General features: G+C 39.1%; 1 protein-coding gene across 1 annotated transcript in view; it reads left to right on the forward strand.

Moving 5' to 3' along the window:
• Positions 1–18,714, forward strand: part of pcx (pecanex) — a 101,452-nt gene that overhangs the window by 23,214 nt on the left and 59,524 nt on the right. Inside the window, exons 6-9 of the mRNA XM_053794952.2 lie at positions 3,532–3,775; positions 6,178–6,341; positions 10,623–10,858; positions 16,343–17,720. Of these exons, the coding sequence (XP_053650927.1) occupies positions 3,532–3,775; positions 6,178–6,341; positions 10,623–10,858; positions 16,343–17,720 (2,022 nt within the window). The remainder of the gene's footprint in view (positions 1–3,531; positions 3,776–6,177; positions 6,342–10,622; positions 10,859–16,342; positions 17,721–18,714) is intronic.

Raw genomic sequence — 18,714 nt, forward strand, 5'->3', positions numbered from 1 at the left:
TTACCCCCTTTCATTTTACCTACTGCCTCACGAACTTCCCCCACACTCACAACTGGCTCTTCCTCACTCCTACAAGATGTTATTCCTCCTTGCCCTATACACGAAATCACAGCTTCCCTATCTTCATCAATATTTAACAATTCCTCAAAATATTCCCTCCATCTTCCCAATACCTCTAACTCTCCATTTAATAACTCTCCTCTCCTATTTTTAACTGACAAATCCATTTGTTCTCTAGGCTTCCTTAACTTGTTAATCTCACTCCAAAACTTTTTCTTATTTTCAACAAAATTTGTTGATAACATTTCACCCGCTCTCTCATTTGCTCTCTTTTTACATTGCTTCACCACTCTCTTAACCTCTCTCTTTTTCTCCATATACTCTTCCCTCCTTGCATCACTTCTACTTTGTAAAAACTTCTCATATGCTAACTTTTTCTCCCTTACTACTCTCTTTACATCATCATTCCACCAATCGCTCCTCTTCCCTCCTGCACCCACTTTCCTGTAACCACAAACTTCTGCTGAACACTCTAACACTACATTTTTAAACCTACCCCATACCTCTCTGACCCCATTGCCTATGCTCTCATTAGCCCATCTATCCTCCAATAGCTGTTTATATCTTACCCTAACTGCCTCCTCTTTTAGTTTATAAACCTTCACCTCTCTCTTCCCTGATGCTTCTATTCTCCTTGTATCCCATCTACCTTTTTCTCTCAGTGTAGCTACAACTAGAAAATGATCTGATATATCTGTGGCCCCTCTATAAACATGTACATCCTGAAGTCTACTCAACAGTCTTTTATCTACCAATACATAATCCAACAAACTACTGTCATTTCGCCCTACATCATATCTTGTATACTTATTTATCCTCTTTTTCTTAAAATATGTATTACCTATAACTAAACCCCTTTCTATACAAAGTTCAATCAAAGGGCTCCCATTATCATTTACACCTGGAACCCCAAACTTACCTACCACACCCTCTCTAAAAGTTTCTCCTACTTTAGCATTCAGGTCCCCTACCACAATTACTCTCTCACTTGGTTCAAAGGCTCCTATACATTCACTTAACATCTCCCAAAATCTCTCTCTCTCCTCTGCATTCCTCTCTTCTCCAGGTGCATACACGCTTATTATGACCCACTTCTCGCATCCAACCTTTACTTTAATCCACATAATTCTTGAATTTACACATTCATATTCTCTTTTCTCCTTCCATAACTGATCATTTAACATTACTGCTACCCCTTCCTTTGCTCTAACTCTCTCAGATACTGCAGATTTAATCCCATTTATTTCCCCCCACTGAAACTCTCCTACCCCCTTCAGCTTTGTTTCGCTTAGGGCCAGGACATCCAACTTGTTTTCATTCATAACATCAGCAATCATGTGTTTCTTGTCATCCGCACTACATCCACGCACATTTAAGCATCCCAGTTTTATAAAGTTTTTCTTCTTCTCTTTTTTAGTAAATGTCTACAGGAGAAGGGGTTACTAGCCCATTGCTCCCGGCATTTTAGTCGCCTCATACGACACACATGGCTTATGGAGGAAAGATTCTTTTCCACTTCCCCATGGACAATAGAAGAAATAAAGAAGAACAAGAGCTATTTAGAAAAAGGAGAAAAACCTAGATGTATGTATATATATATGCATGTGCGTGTCTGTGAAGTGTGGCCAAAGTGTAAGTAGGAGTAGCAAGATATCCCTGTTATCTAGCGTATTTATGAGACAGAAAAAGAAACCAGCAATCCTACCATCATGCAAAACAGTTACAGGTTTTTGTTTCACAGTCATCTGGCAGGACGGTAGTACTTCCCTGGGTGGTTGCTGTCTACCAACCTACTACCTAATGTGGTTCCTATATTCAAATCAGGGGATAAGTCCACTCCTTCAATTTACCGTCCAATAAGCCTGACATCTATAGTGGGCAAGTTATTAGAATCAATTATAGCTGACATTATCAGAAGTCACCTTGAAGAGCATAACTTGATAAATGAATCTCAGCATGGATTCACAAGAGGTCGTTCCTGCCTGACAAACTTGCTGACGTTCTTCAATAGAACATTTGAGGCAGTTGACAGTGATAAGGAATATATTATTGTTTATTTGGATTTTAGTAAAGCCTTCGATAGAGTACCTCACAAGAGAGACTTAAGAAAAGTGGCAGCTCATGGTATAGGAGGTAAAGTTCTAGCATGGATAGAGGCATGGCTTACCAATAGAAAGCAGAGAGTTACCATTAATGGAGTGAAATCTGAGTGGGAATTAGTCACTAGTGGCATTCCACAGGGATCAGTTTTGGGCCCTCTCTTGTTCATAATTTACATTAATGACCTTGATGAAGGGATTACGAGTGACATGAGTAAGTTTGCTGATGATACAAAGATAGGCCGTATAATTCACTCTGAGGAGGATATCAATGAACTCCAGGACGATTTGGACAAATTAGTGTCTTGGTCTGAAAAATGGCAGATGAAGTTCAATGTGGATAAGTGTAAGGTACTTGCCCTTGGTAATGAAAATAACTCTCGAAGCTATAATCTAGGTGAAGTAGAGCTTGATCATACAGAATGTGAAAAAGACTTGGGAGTCATGGTAAGCAGAAATCTAAAGCCAAGACAGCAGTGCCTTAGTGTGCGCAACAAGGCCAACAGATTACTTGGATTTATCTCAAGAAGTATTAATAACGGAAGTCTAAAAGTTATTTTACAGCTCTATACATCACTAGTGAGGCCTCATTTAGATTATGCTGCTCAGTTTTGGTCCCCTTACTACAGGATGGATATAGACTCATTAGAGAACATACAGAGAAGAATGACTAAAATGATGTACTGTGTAAGGAACCTCCCGTATGAAGATAGACTTAAAGCCTTAAATCTCCACTCTCTGGAGAGGCATAGAATGAGGGGAGATATCATTGAAGTGTATAAGTGGATGACGGGCATAAACAAGGGAGATATTAATAAAGTACTGAGGGTGTCGAACCAGGTAAGAACCAGAAATAATGGATTTAAGTTGGATAAATTTAGATTTAGAAAGGACATAGGTAAGTACTGGTTTTCTAACAGAGTTGTAGATGCATGGAACAGTCTTCCCAGTGGGGTGGTAGAGGCTAGAACCTTGGGTAGCTTTAAGAAGAGACTGGACAAATATATGGGTGGGAGGGGCTAGGTGTGATTGGTGTCATTGGGTACGGGAGTTATTTCTTGGGTAGCTTTGTGTAGAGGTCGTTTTGATAAGGACCTGCCTCACATGGGCCAGTAGGCCTTCTGCAGTGTTCCTCCATTCTTATGTTCTTATGTAATTCTGTAAGTTTTCGATCAAATTTCGTACGTTTGGTGTCACTACCATTCGGAAAAGACTCTTATCATTTCATAAGATTTTGTTTTTTTTCGACACCAGGAGACACTTCAGGATTTGGGGTTGCGACAGTCAAAGGGTTTAGTATTCTAAATGTTTTATATAATTAACTGCTGCATCTCATGGTGTGAAACATTAATATTATTTTAATTTTTTTTAGTCTTTGGGTTGGTGTGGTGGGGAAGAAGGATCTGTGTCAAATAACAACAACAATAATAACAACAACAACAGCACAAACAATAACAGCAGCAGTGCCAGTGGCAGCACACACAGCAACAGCAGCAGCAGCAGCAGTAGGGGTCATAAGCGTCTGAGAAGAAATGCAGCATCGTCTGGATCTATTACCACAACCTCCCTTTGTGATGCTCATTCTGTAGACATTGTATATTCCAAAAGTGCCAAAGGTTTGTTAACTGTTAATTCTGTTTATCAAAAAACATCAGTCCCAATATCAAAATTCATTGACATTTTCTACTTTTTTTTTTCTATATCACAAGAAATTTAGACCCTTGGCCCTTCTCTTGCTATAGTCATATATCATATAGCACATGTGGAAATTATGGCAAAACCACTGTGGTCCACTAAGGTTATATACTGTATACCTTTCACTTACCTCATTCCTCATAGATAGATCTTTCTTGAAAATACAATATTAGAGGGTAATGCATAACTTATTTTGAACCATCAGTTTTATTTCTCATTCATTGTCCGTTAACTATTCCCACAAGTATTATTACCATTGTAGTAATTCTTTACAACACTCAGTAAGTATGCACCATTTTTTTTAATACTGGTCATCTCTCACCAGGGTACAGTGACCCAAAAAAGAAACACTATCACTCCATCACCATCTTGTCAGAGGTGTGCTGACAATATAGCTCAGATGCCCCTCCAGACTGTAGTATCCCTATCCTTCCTAGAGAGTACAGTTACCTCCATGACTCAAGTCTGGCTTACCAGTTTCCCTGGAACCCTTCATAAATGTTACTGTGCTTATACTCCAACCGCATGCCAAGTCATAGAAATCACATGCCATCACCCACTCCTATGCCTGATGGATACAAAACCTCTTTTACTCCCTTCTTTCAACCTTTCCTAGAAGGACCCCTATCCCACCTTCCCTCCACTACAGATACATACATTGTCTGAGTCATCATATTTTACTCCACCCTCTCTAAATGTCCAAACTACCTCAATAAACCCTCCCCAGCCCTCTGGGTAATACTCTCAGTATCCTACAAATTCTTTGCATGATGATCACACCACACATTACCCCCAGACACACCATCTGCATTGCCTCCAGCCTTTTCCTTGCTGCATCATTTAAAACCCATGCTGCATACCCATATAAGAGTGTTGGTTCCACTATACTCTGACACATTCCCCATTTTGCCTCCATGGATAGCGTTCTTTGTCTCTAAAGTTGCCTCAATGCACCACCCACCTTATTCCCCCCTCATCAATTCAGTGCTTCACCTCGTCTTACATAGACCTGTCTGCCAATAAGCCTACTCCCGAATATCTGAATACTGTACATTCACTTCCTCTGTATTCCCTCCTTCCAATCTGATATCCAGTCTTTCATCACCTAAATTTTTTTTTATTCTCATCATCTTGTTCTTAGGTTTACTGTTAATTTCCTTCTTTTACATACTCTCCCAGACTTGTCCACCAACTTTTGTAACATCTCTTCAGAATTTCCCCAGAGCACTGTCATCGGCAGGAAGCAACTGCGACAGCTCCCACTTTGTATTAGATTCTTTATCTTTTAATCCCACACCTCCCCCCAACATTCACTTCGTTGAGATCTCTTTCTTCAAAAATGTTAAGCAATCATTGTGATATCACACATTCCTGTCTGAGGCTTACTTTTACTGGAAAATAATTTTTCTCTCTACTGCATACCTGAGCCTTGCTACCCTCGTGAAAACTCTTAACTGCTTTAAATAACCTTCTACCTACTTATTCCATACACTTGCAGCATCTGCCACTTTGCTTCCCTATCCATCCTATCATATGCCATTTCTAAATCCATAAATGCAGTAAAAACCTCTTTACCTAAATATTGTTCACTGGTATGCTTCAATGTAAACACTTGGTCTACCATCCCCTGTCCTCCAACTTTTTTATGCCCCTTTGAAATTATTACTCAAGTTAAAACTTTTAGCAGACTTCCATTTTCATACTTGTGTGACAAGATTGTAGTACCTGCCTGAAGAGTTTCTCTACCAATTTGTTATAGTACATTTCCTATAAAAGCTTCAAATAGGACCTAGACCAATTAGTCTTAATTGAGAGGTTCTCTTTATATTTAATTTTAGCGAATACAGAAGTAATCATTATCTCCTTTGCCATTTTCTTGGGCTGGTGGGGGGGGGGGGCACCCTTGCAGAGTAGACTGAAGACATCATAGTTTTTTTTTTTTTAAACATTATTATACTCACTACTACCACAGAATTAGTGCACTGTTCTCAAGCATGGTGTGCCTATATTAGATGATTATTTAACATAATTCATTTATGGTGATAATGCTTTTTCTTTAGTTCCTTCAAGGGACATATCTTAGTGCTAGAGATAGGCTCTTATCATTTAAGAACTAGAGCTAACTCTTCCTTCTTTGGATTAAACTTGATTATCTCCCATTCCCTAAGCACTATAAAAGATTTACAGGTTCATAACTTACCCATGAATGTAATTAAATATAAATATTTAAGCAAGCCAGAGACAAAACTTGAAATATAAGATTTAATGTATATTTATTGTACATGCCTATATAACTTACTGTTAAGAGATACTTGTGCTGCAGGAGAGAAGGCAAGTAGCGTTCACTATCGCGCTGGGATGCACCATGGGAGTACCTCACTGGGGTTAGAGAGTGGGTCTGGAGTAGCTGCTGCATCCTCTACTGCACCATCTCCCACCTCATTGCCTTCTGCTGCTGAGCCACCCTCACACCCAGTCAGCTTGGAGGTAATGTATTCAAAAAATATATCTGGAAGAAAAATGAATCCGTAGACACCCACAGAGTAATGTATTAGAGTGTAGTGATGCCAACACTTGTTTGGGTAGGAAGTTATGATCTTTGAATGGTGCAATGAAGAGGAGGCTGGAGGTAGGGGAGATGTTTGGGCAGGATCAGTGAGTGATGTGAATATCATGCTTAGACTAACAAGTGAAGAAATTAGGTTGTGGTTGTATGAAAGGTATGATTCAGTGTAGAAAAGTTGGAGGTTTATAAATTCAGAGTTGGTGGAAGGATATGTAGGGGGACATGTGCATCTCAGAAAGAGTTGAAAGGAATGTGCAAAAGTTTTGAGAGGTAGAGGCTTGAGCATCCAGCAGGCATGGGTGAGAGTGTTCAATTAGAGTGAATGGAGACAAGTACATTTGTTTGATAGAGACTGATGAAGAACTGTAGAATTAAAAGATTTTAACCCTTTGAGGGTCCAAGCTGTAGTTCTCCGTCATGAGCTCAGGTCACTCAGATAAGCTGTGAGCAGTAAATTTGGGCCTAGATATGAGAGAATGCATCTATGTGGTAAGTGTGCACCATATAAAACGAATCCTGCAGCATGCAGTGCATAGTGAGGAAAAAATATAACCGTGTTTTTGGATTAAAACATCTAATTTGCAGTGTATTTTCATATGTTTTTACAGTTGTATTCACGGTTTCTTGGTGTCATTTGATAGAATGGAAGATATATTACAGAAATAGAGATGATTTTGATTGGTTTTAGTATGGAAAATAGCTTGAAATTGAGTTTAAAATAGCGGAAATGTTCAATTTTTGCTGATGTTCAAGAGTAAACGAATGACATCACGCATCCAATATATGTCAACTGGTGGGTCTAATATATGATCACGAATGCACTTATATTATTTATACAATTATTACAAGATTGCATAACAGTAAATCCTCTAGTTTTTGGTGTAAATAAAAATTGTTTATGTAAATCAAAAATCAAAATGGAATTCATCTATAAAGACTGGAAATGTAGCTAATAAACAGAGGAAATGTTATTTTAGTGCCAGGAATGCCTGCATTGTTTATTCTGGACTCTATTTTGAAATTGGAATATTTTGAATTTTGTGTGAAATTGGCCAAATTACCAATTTCTGATCACTTTATTGGGTAGTTGAAATAGTTGATTGGGCAGTTTCTTGTGCTCAATTGATAAAACAGAAGTAATACTAGTGAAATAGATAAGAATTTAGTTGACTGGAATAATGTAATTGGCCTAAAAGAGGAGTCAAAGTGGGCAAAATTGCTGATATGTAAATATCGCTGATGCAGTAAAATTCACGATAGTGTAATTTCGTCAATATTCCATCAAATTTTGTACTTTTTTTTTTTTAACAAGTCAAGCATCTCCCACTGAGGCAGGGTGACCCAAAAAGAAAAAATCCCCAAAAAGAAAATACTTTCATCATCATTCAACACTTTCACCTCACTCACACATAATCACTGTTTTTGCGGAGGTGCTCAGAACACAACAGTTTAGAAGCATATACATATAAAGATACACAACATATCCCTCCAAACTACCAGTATCCCAAACCCCTCCTTTAAAGTGCAGGCATTGTACTTCCCATTTCCACTACTCAAGTCCGGCTATATCAGAATAACCGGTTTCCCTGAATCCCTTCACTAAATATTACCCTGCTCACACTCCAACAGCTCGTCAGGTTCCAAATACAATTCGTCTCCAGTCACTCCTATCTAACACGGTCACGCACGCTTGCTGGAAGTCCGAGCCCCTCGCCCACAAAACCTCCTTTACCCCTTCCCTCCAACCTTTTCGAGGACGACCCCTACCCCGTCTTCCTTCCCTACAGATTTATATGCTCTCTATGTCATTCTACTTTGATCCATTCTCTCTAAATGACCAAACCACCTCAACAACCCCTCTTCTGCCCTCTGACTAATACTTTTATTAACTCCACACCTTCTCCTAATTTCCACACTCCGAATTTTCTACATAATATTTACACCACACATTGCCCTTAGACAGGACATCTCTACTGCCTCCAGCCGTCTCCTCACTGCAGCATTTACAACCCAAGCTTCACACCCATATAAGAGTGATTGGTACCACTATACTTTCATACACCTACTTCTTTGCCTCCATAGATAGTTTTTTGTCTCCACATATACTTCAACGCACCACTCACCTTTTTTCCTTCATCAATTCTATGATAACCTCATCCTTCATAAATCCATCCGCTGATACGTCAACTCCCAAATATCTGAAAACGTTCACTTCTTCCATACTACTCCTCTCCAGTTTGATATCCAGTTTTTCTTAATCTAAATCATTTGATACCCTCATCACCTTACTCTTTTCTATGTTCACTTTCAACTTTCTACCTTTACACACACTCCCAAACTCGTCCACTAACCTTTGCAATTTTTCTTTAGAATCTCCCATAAGCACAGTATCATCAGCAGAAAGTAACTGTGTCAGTTCTCATTTTGTATTTGATTCCCCATAATTTAATCCCACCCCTCTCCCGAACACCCTAGCATTTACTTCTTTTACCTTCTGAAAAAGATTCTCTACCATTTCATAAGAAAAAATAACTAAAAATTTTTTTGAAAATTTTTGAAAATTTTTGGACCCTCGAAGGCTTAAGAACTGAATATGATGGACTATATTATTTTTTCCTCAGTTATTTTTCTACAAAATGCATTCATTTTTGTGTATAATAATTATATGCATATGTAAAGGTCTTGCATATGTTTGGTAAAGATAGAAACTAGAATTAATAATTCTGAATGTGTTCAGTACCATGTTCCAGGTGCTCGGTGTTCATCACTTTGCATATGCAAAGAGTGATATCACATGCGATGAGAGAGAAGGAAGGACTGGGAGAGAAGAGAAGAGGAGTGGAAGAATAAAAGAGGGAATAAGAGAGAGAGTGGGAGGTTGAAGAATGGAAGAGAAGGGTAGGATATAGCGAGGGAAGGAGGATAGAAGGACTCGTATGAGTATTGGAAGTTACTTTTTATTTTGTTATTGAAAAAATAATGAAATTACATATGGAATATTAAGGCTCAGGATTGAAGCTTTGATTATAAAATGGGTGCATTAGTCTATGGAAAAAATAGGTCCTGTGTTCTGAACACCCAAGTAACAGGCAATTTTAATGAAATCATTGATGTGAATTGGGGCCCTGCTGTATACAGAATAAATCTCTAAAACTATCTTTCAGATTAGCATGAAATTTAGTACCAGGTACGTACTCAGTAATTCTTTCTAATAATATATTTTTTATTAACACATCAGCTGTTTCCCACCAAGGCAGGGCCATAAAATATCTTATTTCTCAGCACACTATACCTCTACAATCCTCTCTTGGACACTTGTGCACCACCTTCCATCTACCCTAAATTAATGTATCTATATTATTAGCTTGTCTTTCTTACTTGTCTTACTTCCTGGAAAAGGTAGAAACATTGGGCATGTTTCTTTATACTGTTTATGTTCCCCATCAGTCAAATGGGTACCTGGGTGTTAGTCGACTGGTGTGGGTCGCATCCTGGGACAAAACTGCCCCAATTTGCCCGAAATGCTCTGCACAATAAGCGGCTTTCTATGTAGTAGTATGACATTGATGTCAGCTAGACCTGTATACCTTGTACATGTACTTGTAGAAATAAAGGTCTTTTTGTATATTATTGTACCTCATCCAAAGGGATGAGGTGTCATGATGCCTGTAAAGGGCTCTTGATCCTAGGAATTTGAACTACAGTACCCCTTTTAAGTCATACCTGCATACCTCACTCCCCAGGCTCTGTATTAATGAGGAAGCTATAAACCTGTAGGTTTACAGCTTCCTCATTAATATAATAATTTTCTAAATTGTCATACTCACTTGACAACACTTCTTTTTTATTGTGAGTTTCATATCACCACTTTATCTGTTACTTTCCTTATTTTCTGAATATTTATATTATTCTTTGAACAAGTAAGAATCTTGAATTGGAATTTTTATTGAGCATACCAGGTTATGATAAGCCCAAGCTGGTGACCCACATAACCTTTAATGCAAAACTCTAAGTAAAAACTTGTAATAGTTTCAGGATTGATACTATTATGGTATTTTACAACTTGTGTTATGAGCTTGAATATGACTACTTTAACTTTTGTCAAGTAAATTTTTGTGTGTGTTTTGGGTAATATTTTTGAGTATGTTTTACAAGGTGTGTTCTCAGGTTCAAAACTAATGCAGGTAACTTGTGTATTATAGGTGATCATAGGGGACGATAACAATAGGAGGCAGCACCACCATCACCGTCACCATCATAGCAGACATCACCACCACCAACCCCACCATCGTTTCCATCAACATCCTCCTCACCACCACAACAGGAAGATGTCTCTAGCACCCCCAGCCTGTGGTCGAGAGCCAAGCAACATATCAGTCATTGAGGAAAGAAACAACAGTTGTGATACAAACAGTGGTAGCTGCTGTACTGTCAACAGGTACTTCACATATTCAGTACACATAATATGGCACTGACAAAGTGTATTTTTGGTTAGCTTTAATAAATTACAGTGTTACCTCGAGCTTCGATCAGCTCCAAACTTGAACAGTTATGTAAGTGTATTTTTGTAAGTGTATTTTTGGGGGGTCTAAAACAGACTAATCTAATTTACATTATTCCTTATGGGAGCAAATTCGTTGGGTATCGGCACTCGAACAGCCTTCTGGAAGGAATTAAGTTCGTAACTCGAGGTACCACTGTAATTCATTTTCACATTTTTTAATATGTTGATATTTATTTTTATTATTAAAAAAATAATAATAAAAATAATAATAATAAAAATAATAATAAAAATAGTAGGTTGGTAGACAGCAACCACCCAGGGAAGTACTACCGTCCTGCCAGATGACTGTGAAACAAAAACCTGTAATTGTTTTGCATGATGGTAGGATTGCTGGTTTCTTTTTCTGTCTCATAAACACGCTAAGATAACAGGGATATCTTGCTACTCCTACTAACACTTTGGTCACACTTCACAGACACGCACATGCATATATATATATACATACATCTAGGTTTTTCTCCTTTTTCTAAATAGCTCTTGTTCTTTTTTATTTCTTCTATTGTCCATGGGGAAGTGGAAAAGAATCTTTCCTCCGTAAGCCATGCGTGTCGTATGAGGCGACTAAAATGCCGGGAGCAATGGGCTAGTAACCCCTTCTCCTGTATACAATTACTAAAAAAGAGAAGAAGAAAAACTTTATAAAACTGGGTTGCTTAAATGTGCGTGGATGTAGTGCGGATGACAAGAAACAGATGATTGCTGATGTTATGAATGAAAAGAAGTTGGATGTCCTGGCCCTAAGCGAAACAAAGCTGAAGGGGGTAGGAGAGTTTCAGTGGGGGGAAATAAATGGGATTAAATCTGGAGTATCTGAGAGAGTTAGAGCAAAGGAAGGGGTAGCAGTAATGTTAAATGATCAGTTATGGAAGGAGAAAAGAGAATATGAATGTGTAAATTCAAGAATTATGTGGATTAAAGTAAAGGTTGGATGCGAGAAGTGGGTCATAATAAGCGTGTATGCACCTGGAGAAGAGAGGAATGCAGAGGAGAGAGAGAGATTTTGGGAGATGTTAAGTGAATGTATAGGAGCCTTTGAACCAAGTGAGAGAGTAATTGTGGTAGGGGACTTGAATGCTAAAGTAGGAGAAACTTTTAGAGAGGGTGTGGTAGGTAAGTTTGGGGTGCCAGGTGTAAATGATAATGGGAGCCCTTTGATTGAACTTTGTATAGAAAGGGGTTTAGTTATAGGTAATACATATTTTAAGAAAAAGAGGATAAATAAGTATACACGATATGATGTAGGGCGAAATGACAGTAGTTTGTTGGATTATGTATTGGTAGATAAAAGACTGTTGAGTAGACTTCAGGATGTACATGTTTATAGAGGGGCCACAGATATATCAGATCACTTTCTAGTTGTAGCTACACTGAGAGTAAAAGGTAGATGGGATACAAGGAAAATAGAAGCATCAGGGAAGAGAGAGGTGAAGGTTTATAAACTAAAAGAGGAGGCAGTTAGGGTAAGATATAAACAGCTATTGGAGGATAGATGGGCTAATGAGAGCATAGGCAATGGGGTCGAAGAGGTATGGGGTAGGTTTAAAAATGTAGTGTTAGAGTGTTCAGCAGAAGTTTGTGGTTACAGGAAAGTGGGTGCAGGAGGGAAGAGGAGCGATTGGTGGAATGATGATGTAAAGAGAGTAGTAAGGGAGAAAAAGTTAGCATATGAGAAGTTTTTACAAAGTAGAAGTGATGCAAGGAGGGAAGAGTATATGGAGAAAAAGAGAGAGGTTAAGAGAGTGGTGAAGCAATGTAAAAAGAGAGCAAATGAGAGAGTGGGTGAGATGTTATCAACAAATTTTGTTGAAAATAAGAAAAAGTTTTGGAGTGAGATTAACAAGTTAAGAAAGCCTAGAGAACAAATGGATTTGTCAGTTAAAAATAGGAGAGGAGAGTTATTAAATGGAGAGTTAGAGGTATTGGGAAGATGGAAGGAATATTTTGAGGAATTGTTAAATGTTGATGAAGATAGGGAAGCTGTGATTTCGTGTATAGGGCAAGGAGGAATAACATCTTGTAGGAGTGAGGAAGAGCCAGTTGTGAGTGTGGGGGAAGTTCGTGAGGCAGTAGGTAAAATGAAAGGGGGTAAGGCAGCCGGGATTGATGGGATAAAGATAGAAATGTTAAAAGCAGGTGGGGATATAGTTTTGGAGTGGTTGGTGCAATTGTTTAATAAATGTATGGAAGAGGGTAAGGTACCTAGGGATTGGCAGAGAGCATGCATAGTTCCTTTGTATAAAGGCAAAGGGGATAAAAGAGAGTGCAAAAATTATAGGGGGATAAGTCTGTTGAGTGTACCTGGTAAAGTGTATGGTAGAGTTATAATTGAAAGAATTAAGAGTAAGACGGAGAATAGGATAGCAGATGAACAAGGAGGCTTTAGGAAAGGTAGGGGGTGTGTGGACCAGGTGTTTACAGTGAAACATATAAGTGAACAGTATTTAGATAAGGCTAAAGAGGTCTTTGTGGCATTTATGGATTTGGAAAAGGCGTATGACAGGGTGGATAGGGGGGCAATGTGGCAGATGTTGCAAGTGTATGGTGTAGGAGGTAGGTTACTGAAAGCAGTGAAGAGTTTTTACGAGGATAGTGAGGCTCAAGTTAGAGTATGTAGGAAAGAGGGAAATTTTTTCCCAGTAAAAGTAGGCCTTAGACAAGGATGTGTGATGTCACCGTGGTTGTTTAATATATTTATAGATGGGGTTGTAAGAGAAGTAAATGCGAGGGTCTTGGCAAGAGGCGTGGAGTTAAAAGATAAAGAATCACACACAAAGTGGGAGTTGTCACAGCTGCTCTTTGCTGATGACACTGTGCTCTTGGGAGATTCTGAAGAGAAGTTGCAGAGATTGGTGGATGAATTTGGTAGGATGTGCAAAAGAAGAAAATTAAAGGTGAATACAGGAAAGAGTAAGGTTATGAGGATAACAAAAAGATTAGGTGATGAAAGATTGAATATCAGATTGGAGGGAGAGAGTATGGAGGAGGTGAACGTATTCAGATATTTGGGAGTGGACGTGTCAGCGGATGGGTCTATGAAAGATGAGGTGAATCATAGAATTGATGAGGGAAAAAGAGTGAGTGGTGCACTTAGGAGTCTGTGGAGACAAAGAACTTTGTCCTTGGAGGCAAAGAGGGGAATGTATGAGAGTATAGTTTTACCAACGCTCTTATATGGGTGTGAAGCGTGGGTGATGAATGTTGCAGCGAGGAGAAGGCTGGAGGCAGTGGAGATGTCATGTCTGAGGGCAATGTGTGGTGTGAATATAATGCAGAGAATTCGTAGTTTGGAAGTTAGGAGGAGGTGCGGGATTACCAAAACTGTTGTCCAGAGGGCTGAGGAAGGGTTGTTGAGGTGGTTCGGACATGTAGAGAGAATGGAGCGAAACAGAATGACTTCAAGAGTGTATCAGTCTGTAGTGGAAGGAAGGCGGGGTAGGGGTCGGCCTAGGAAGGGTTGGAGGGAGGGGGTAAAGGAGGTTTTGTGTGCGAGGGGCTTGGACTTCCAGCAGGCATGCTTGAGCGTGTTTGATAGGAGTGAATGGAGACAAATGGTTTTTAATACTTGACGTGCTGTTGGAGTGTGAGCAAAGTAACATTTATGAAGGGATTCAGGGAAACCGGCAGGCCGGACTTGAGTCCTGGAGATGGGAAGTACAGTGCCTGCACTCTGAAGGAGGGGTGTTAATGTTGCAGTTTAAAAACTGTAGTGTAAAGCACCCTTCTGGCAAGACAGTGATGGAGTGAATGATGGTGAAAGTTTTTCTTTTTCGGGCCACCCTGCCTTGGTGGGAATCGGCCGGTGTGATAATAAATAAAAAAAAAAAAAAAAATAAATTTATATTCAGATGTAATAATTTCCACTGACAGTATCATATTATATTCGTCGTTATAAATCTATAGGGAAAGGAAGGCAAGGTAGGGGTCATCCCCAAAAAGGTTGGAGGGAGGGGGTAAAGGAGGTTTTGTGGGCGAGGGGCTTGGACTTCCAGCAAGTGTGCATGAGCGTGTTAGATAGGAGTGAATGGAGACAAATGGTTTTTGGGACCTGATGTGCTGTTGGAGTGTGAGCAGGGTAATATTTTGTGAAGGGATTCAGAGAATCCAGATAGCTGGTCTTGAGTCCTGGAAATGGGAAGTACAGTGCCAGCACTTTAAAGGAGAGGTTTAGGGTATTGGCAGTTTGGAGAGCGGTGTAATCTGTCGTATCTGATTGTCTCTGCAAAGACAGTGATTATGTGTGAGTGATGGTGAAAGTGTTGAATGACGAGAATTTTTTCTTTCTTTTTGGGTCACCCTGCCTCGGTGGGAAATGGCCGACATATTAAAAAAAATGAAAACTGGAATAGACTTTTATTTCTGCTTCTGACTTGTTGTTTTGAGCTCTTGATTTGCTGTTTATTTCTACATTATACCTCTGTATGTTAATAGGCTTTCTTGAGAGAAGCAGAAACAGTGGGCAGTCATGATTATTATTGTAGTCATTATGTAATACAGTACAGTATAACTTATTGATAGGCTGTTTCAATAATTTGCACTATGATAACGGCTGTCTGAGGCCAAACACATTAATTGTGCAATCATGAACTCAAATTTTTTAAGTATATTTTTACCTTTCTGTGATAAACAGTGAAATTGTTGTTCATGAGGGCTAAATTCCTAGAGATTCATGGAATAAAATGTATGCAAATAATACATGTGCCTCAGGCTGAACTTAATGAAAGGAGATGGCGATTTGTTAGGGTTTACTTAGTTATTGAAGGTGGTTTCAAGGATCATCTTCAACATAGTCTTGTCCTAGACCAGCAGTGCTGTATGACCCTTATGGGTTTAGTGCTTAATAATAATAATAATAGTAATAGACCAGGCCTTCTTGTTGATAGCCTGATTAGTAATGATATTGCTGTAATGGGCTCATGCTTTGCTGCATTCTGAAGGTTTCTGTAGACACTGTAGAATAATGTTGCCTCCACCACTCTCAAACTTCATGCTCCACTCTGTCACTACATCTGCCACAAATAATTTATCTAGGCAAGCTGCAAGCTTGCCTTGGATATTAAATTCAGATCTGAGTTATTTTGTTACCTCAGTAACTTTACCTCAAGGCTGCTATACCATCCTCACAATCTTCATCAATATCACCCTGTATGTTCACAAAGAGTACAATACTTTTGTTTTTCCTTCCAACTCTTGCTCTTTTTTCCTCTCATACAGTACAGTATTATTTTTTCTCTTAATATACACAAAACAATCCCATTTCATAAAATAAATGAAATATATATGTACGGTTTTAATATATGAGACATTGATGTCATCACCTATTCTGTAGATAAACTAATACGTATGTTTTCCTCTGTACAGTGAGGGTGAAACGGACGAAGAGGGGCCCAATAAAGGCTCTCACTCGCCTTTGTTGACACGGCATCAGAGTTTGGAAGGGAAGAGCTCAGGGTGTCGCAGAGTTCGCTCAGGCAACTCGAGGCTGGCACCCACCCCTCGGAATTCCGGTCGTGCGTACCAGCCTCTGGTGTTTCGTAGCAGCTCTGCAATAGCAAAATTTCGAGATAAGACAAAAGTAGAAGGGGACAATTATAAAGTGTGTACACTTACCTTTGAAAATATTTATGCAGATGATGAGAGTAGTTCAGACACATTAAGCGTTGTGAAATTGTCCAGCAGCTCCGATGAAACATTGAGTAGTGTAGCAGATCGGTTAAGTCTACATAGGCAGTCTTTAAGTAATCTTGACTGTGATAATGTTAACTCTAAGTGTAGTGGGAATGGGAACTGTGGTGAATCTCCAGGAAACATGGAGGGAAATCATGATGAGAATTCTCACCATAGAAGCAGAGAGGAAGTTGTAGTGGACTTAGAAGATGCCCCTACCATTCCACAACATGCTGGAGATGATTCCTCAGTAGTGACAGACGAACATAGGGCATGTAGTGTAAGAAATTCTCAAGAACTGCTAGTTAGTGATGGTGTTGAGAGTAGATCATCTAGTCCAGGATTAGACTGGCTTTTTTCACATAGTGACTCAGATTCAGAATTCGCTGATGTTGCTCGTGCTCCCAGTGAACGCAGTGACCAGAGAAGGCGTTCTTCACAGCAAAGTGATGAGGATAGCTGGAATATAATATGGTCTTCACCAGAAAGTCCCACTGAAGCATGTGCTGTCTCTTATCCACACCCTGCCAGCCAGTGTGGTACGGCTTGTCAGGGTGCTATTCCTAAGAAACGGAGGCAGGGTGTAGTAGTAGAGGAGGTAGAGTCTAGTGGAGGAGGTGAACACAACAGGGAAGCATCTGTTACCATGGAAGATCTAGTTCGAAGACTCTTGGATATTCTAAACAGTTCTCTCCACGATCCTCAGCAGTGCCATCGGGACATTCAAAAGCTTGTGGTGCTGAAACAAAGGTTGGAACAAGAAGGGGGTATTGGTGAAGCTATCAAGGGTGGGCAGGGACCACTAACTGGGGCTTCAGAAAACTCAACACTAAACAACAAACCCAGTGAGAAGCCAGTGGAAACACACCTGTATAGAAAGCCAGCAGTACGCAGGAGAAGACACGTTGCGGGCAACGCCACATCACCACCCACTTCTCCCAGTGATCCCCCAGATATTTCTTCCTTACTCACTACTACAATAACCACTTCCCTCACCACCACCTTCACCACCAGTCTCACCACTACCCTCTCACCAGCATATCAAGAAACTCACAGGAACCATGTACCATATGTAAGTAATCCTTGTAACATTTCTCTAAATAAATAGAGCATAAAAACTTAAAATTTGACTACTTTTACTCTTTAAAATATAAATGCCATTTCCAGCAGATGCTCATAATGACTTTTGAAGTGAAAACTAAAATCTGGCATGTTACTTTGTATGTGTTTGAATATGAGTTGAATTACAAGTATATGTAATGGTTGTGAACTTATGGAAGTTATTTTATATAATGTAGTTGGAATACTGTTGAATAGTAATTATAGTAATTATAGTGGGAGACGGCCGACTTGTTGAAAAAAAAAAAAATGAGAAGATATATGACTGTGCTGTTATAATGGTCTAAGTACACTGAATTGAATGTACATCAGGATGTGTTAAAAATTAAAATTTTTGATTCAACCCTGGCATTAAAAATTAAAATTTTAACTCCACTCATTTTTCACTGTTGTGCTCTCAGTATCAGTGAAGCCTTCATATAACCAATTTTGGGGTTGATCCCATTGAACTATGACTTTGAAGCCAGTGTTGGTTCCATAGTTCTACCCTGTGAGCTCAGCTTACTCAGATAAGCTGTGAGCTGTAAATTTGGGCCTAGAAATGAGAGAATGGGTCTCTGTGGTAAGTGTGAACCATATAAAAAAAAATCCTTCAGCAAGCAGTGCATAATGGGGAAAAAACTGTGACTGTGTTTTTGGTTTAAAACAGTGACTTTGCAGTGTATTTTTGTATGGTTTTTATGGTTATGTTCTTATTTTCTTGGTCTCAGTTGATAGAATGGAAGATATATTGCTGAAATAGAGATGATTTTGATTGGTTTCCAGACTGAAAGTAGCTTGAAATTTAGCTAAAAGTAGCAGAAATGTTCAATTTTTGCCGATAATCCAGAGTACACAAATGACGTCATTCATCCAATGTGAGTCCAACTGGCCAGTCTATTACACATTTAGGAATGCACTGAGATTATTTATACAGTTATTACAATAATGCATTAGTCTTCATAACA

This window comes from Cherax quadricarinatus, chromosome 72 (genome assembly GCF_038502225.1).
Source record: "Cherax quadricarinatus isolate ZL_2023a chromosome 72, ASM3850222v1, whole genome shotgun sequence".
Taxonomy (NCBI): domain Eukaryota; kingdom Metazoa; phylum Arthropoda; class Malacostraca; order Decapoda; family Parastacidae; genus Cherax; species Cherax quadricarinatus.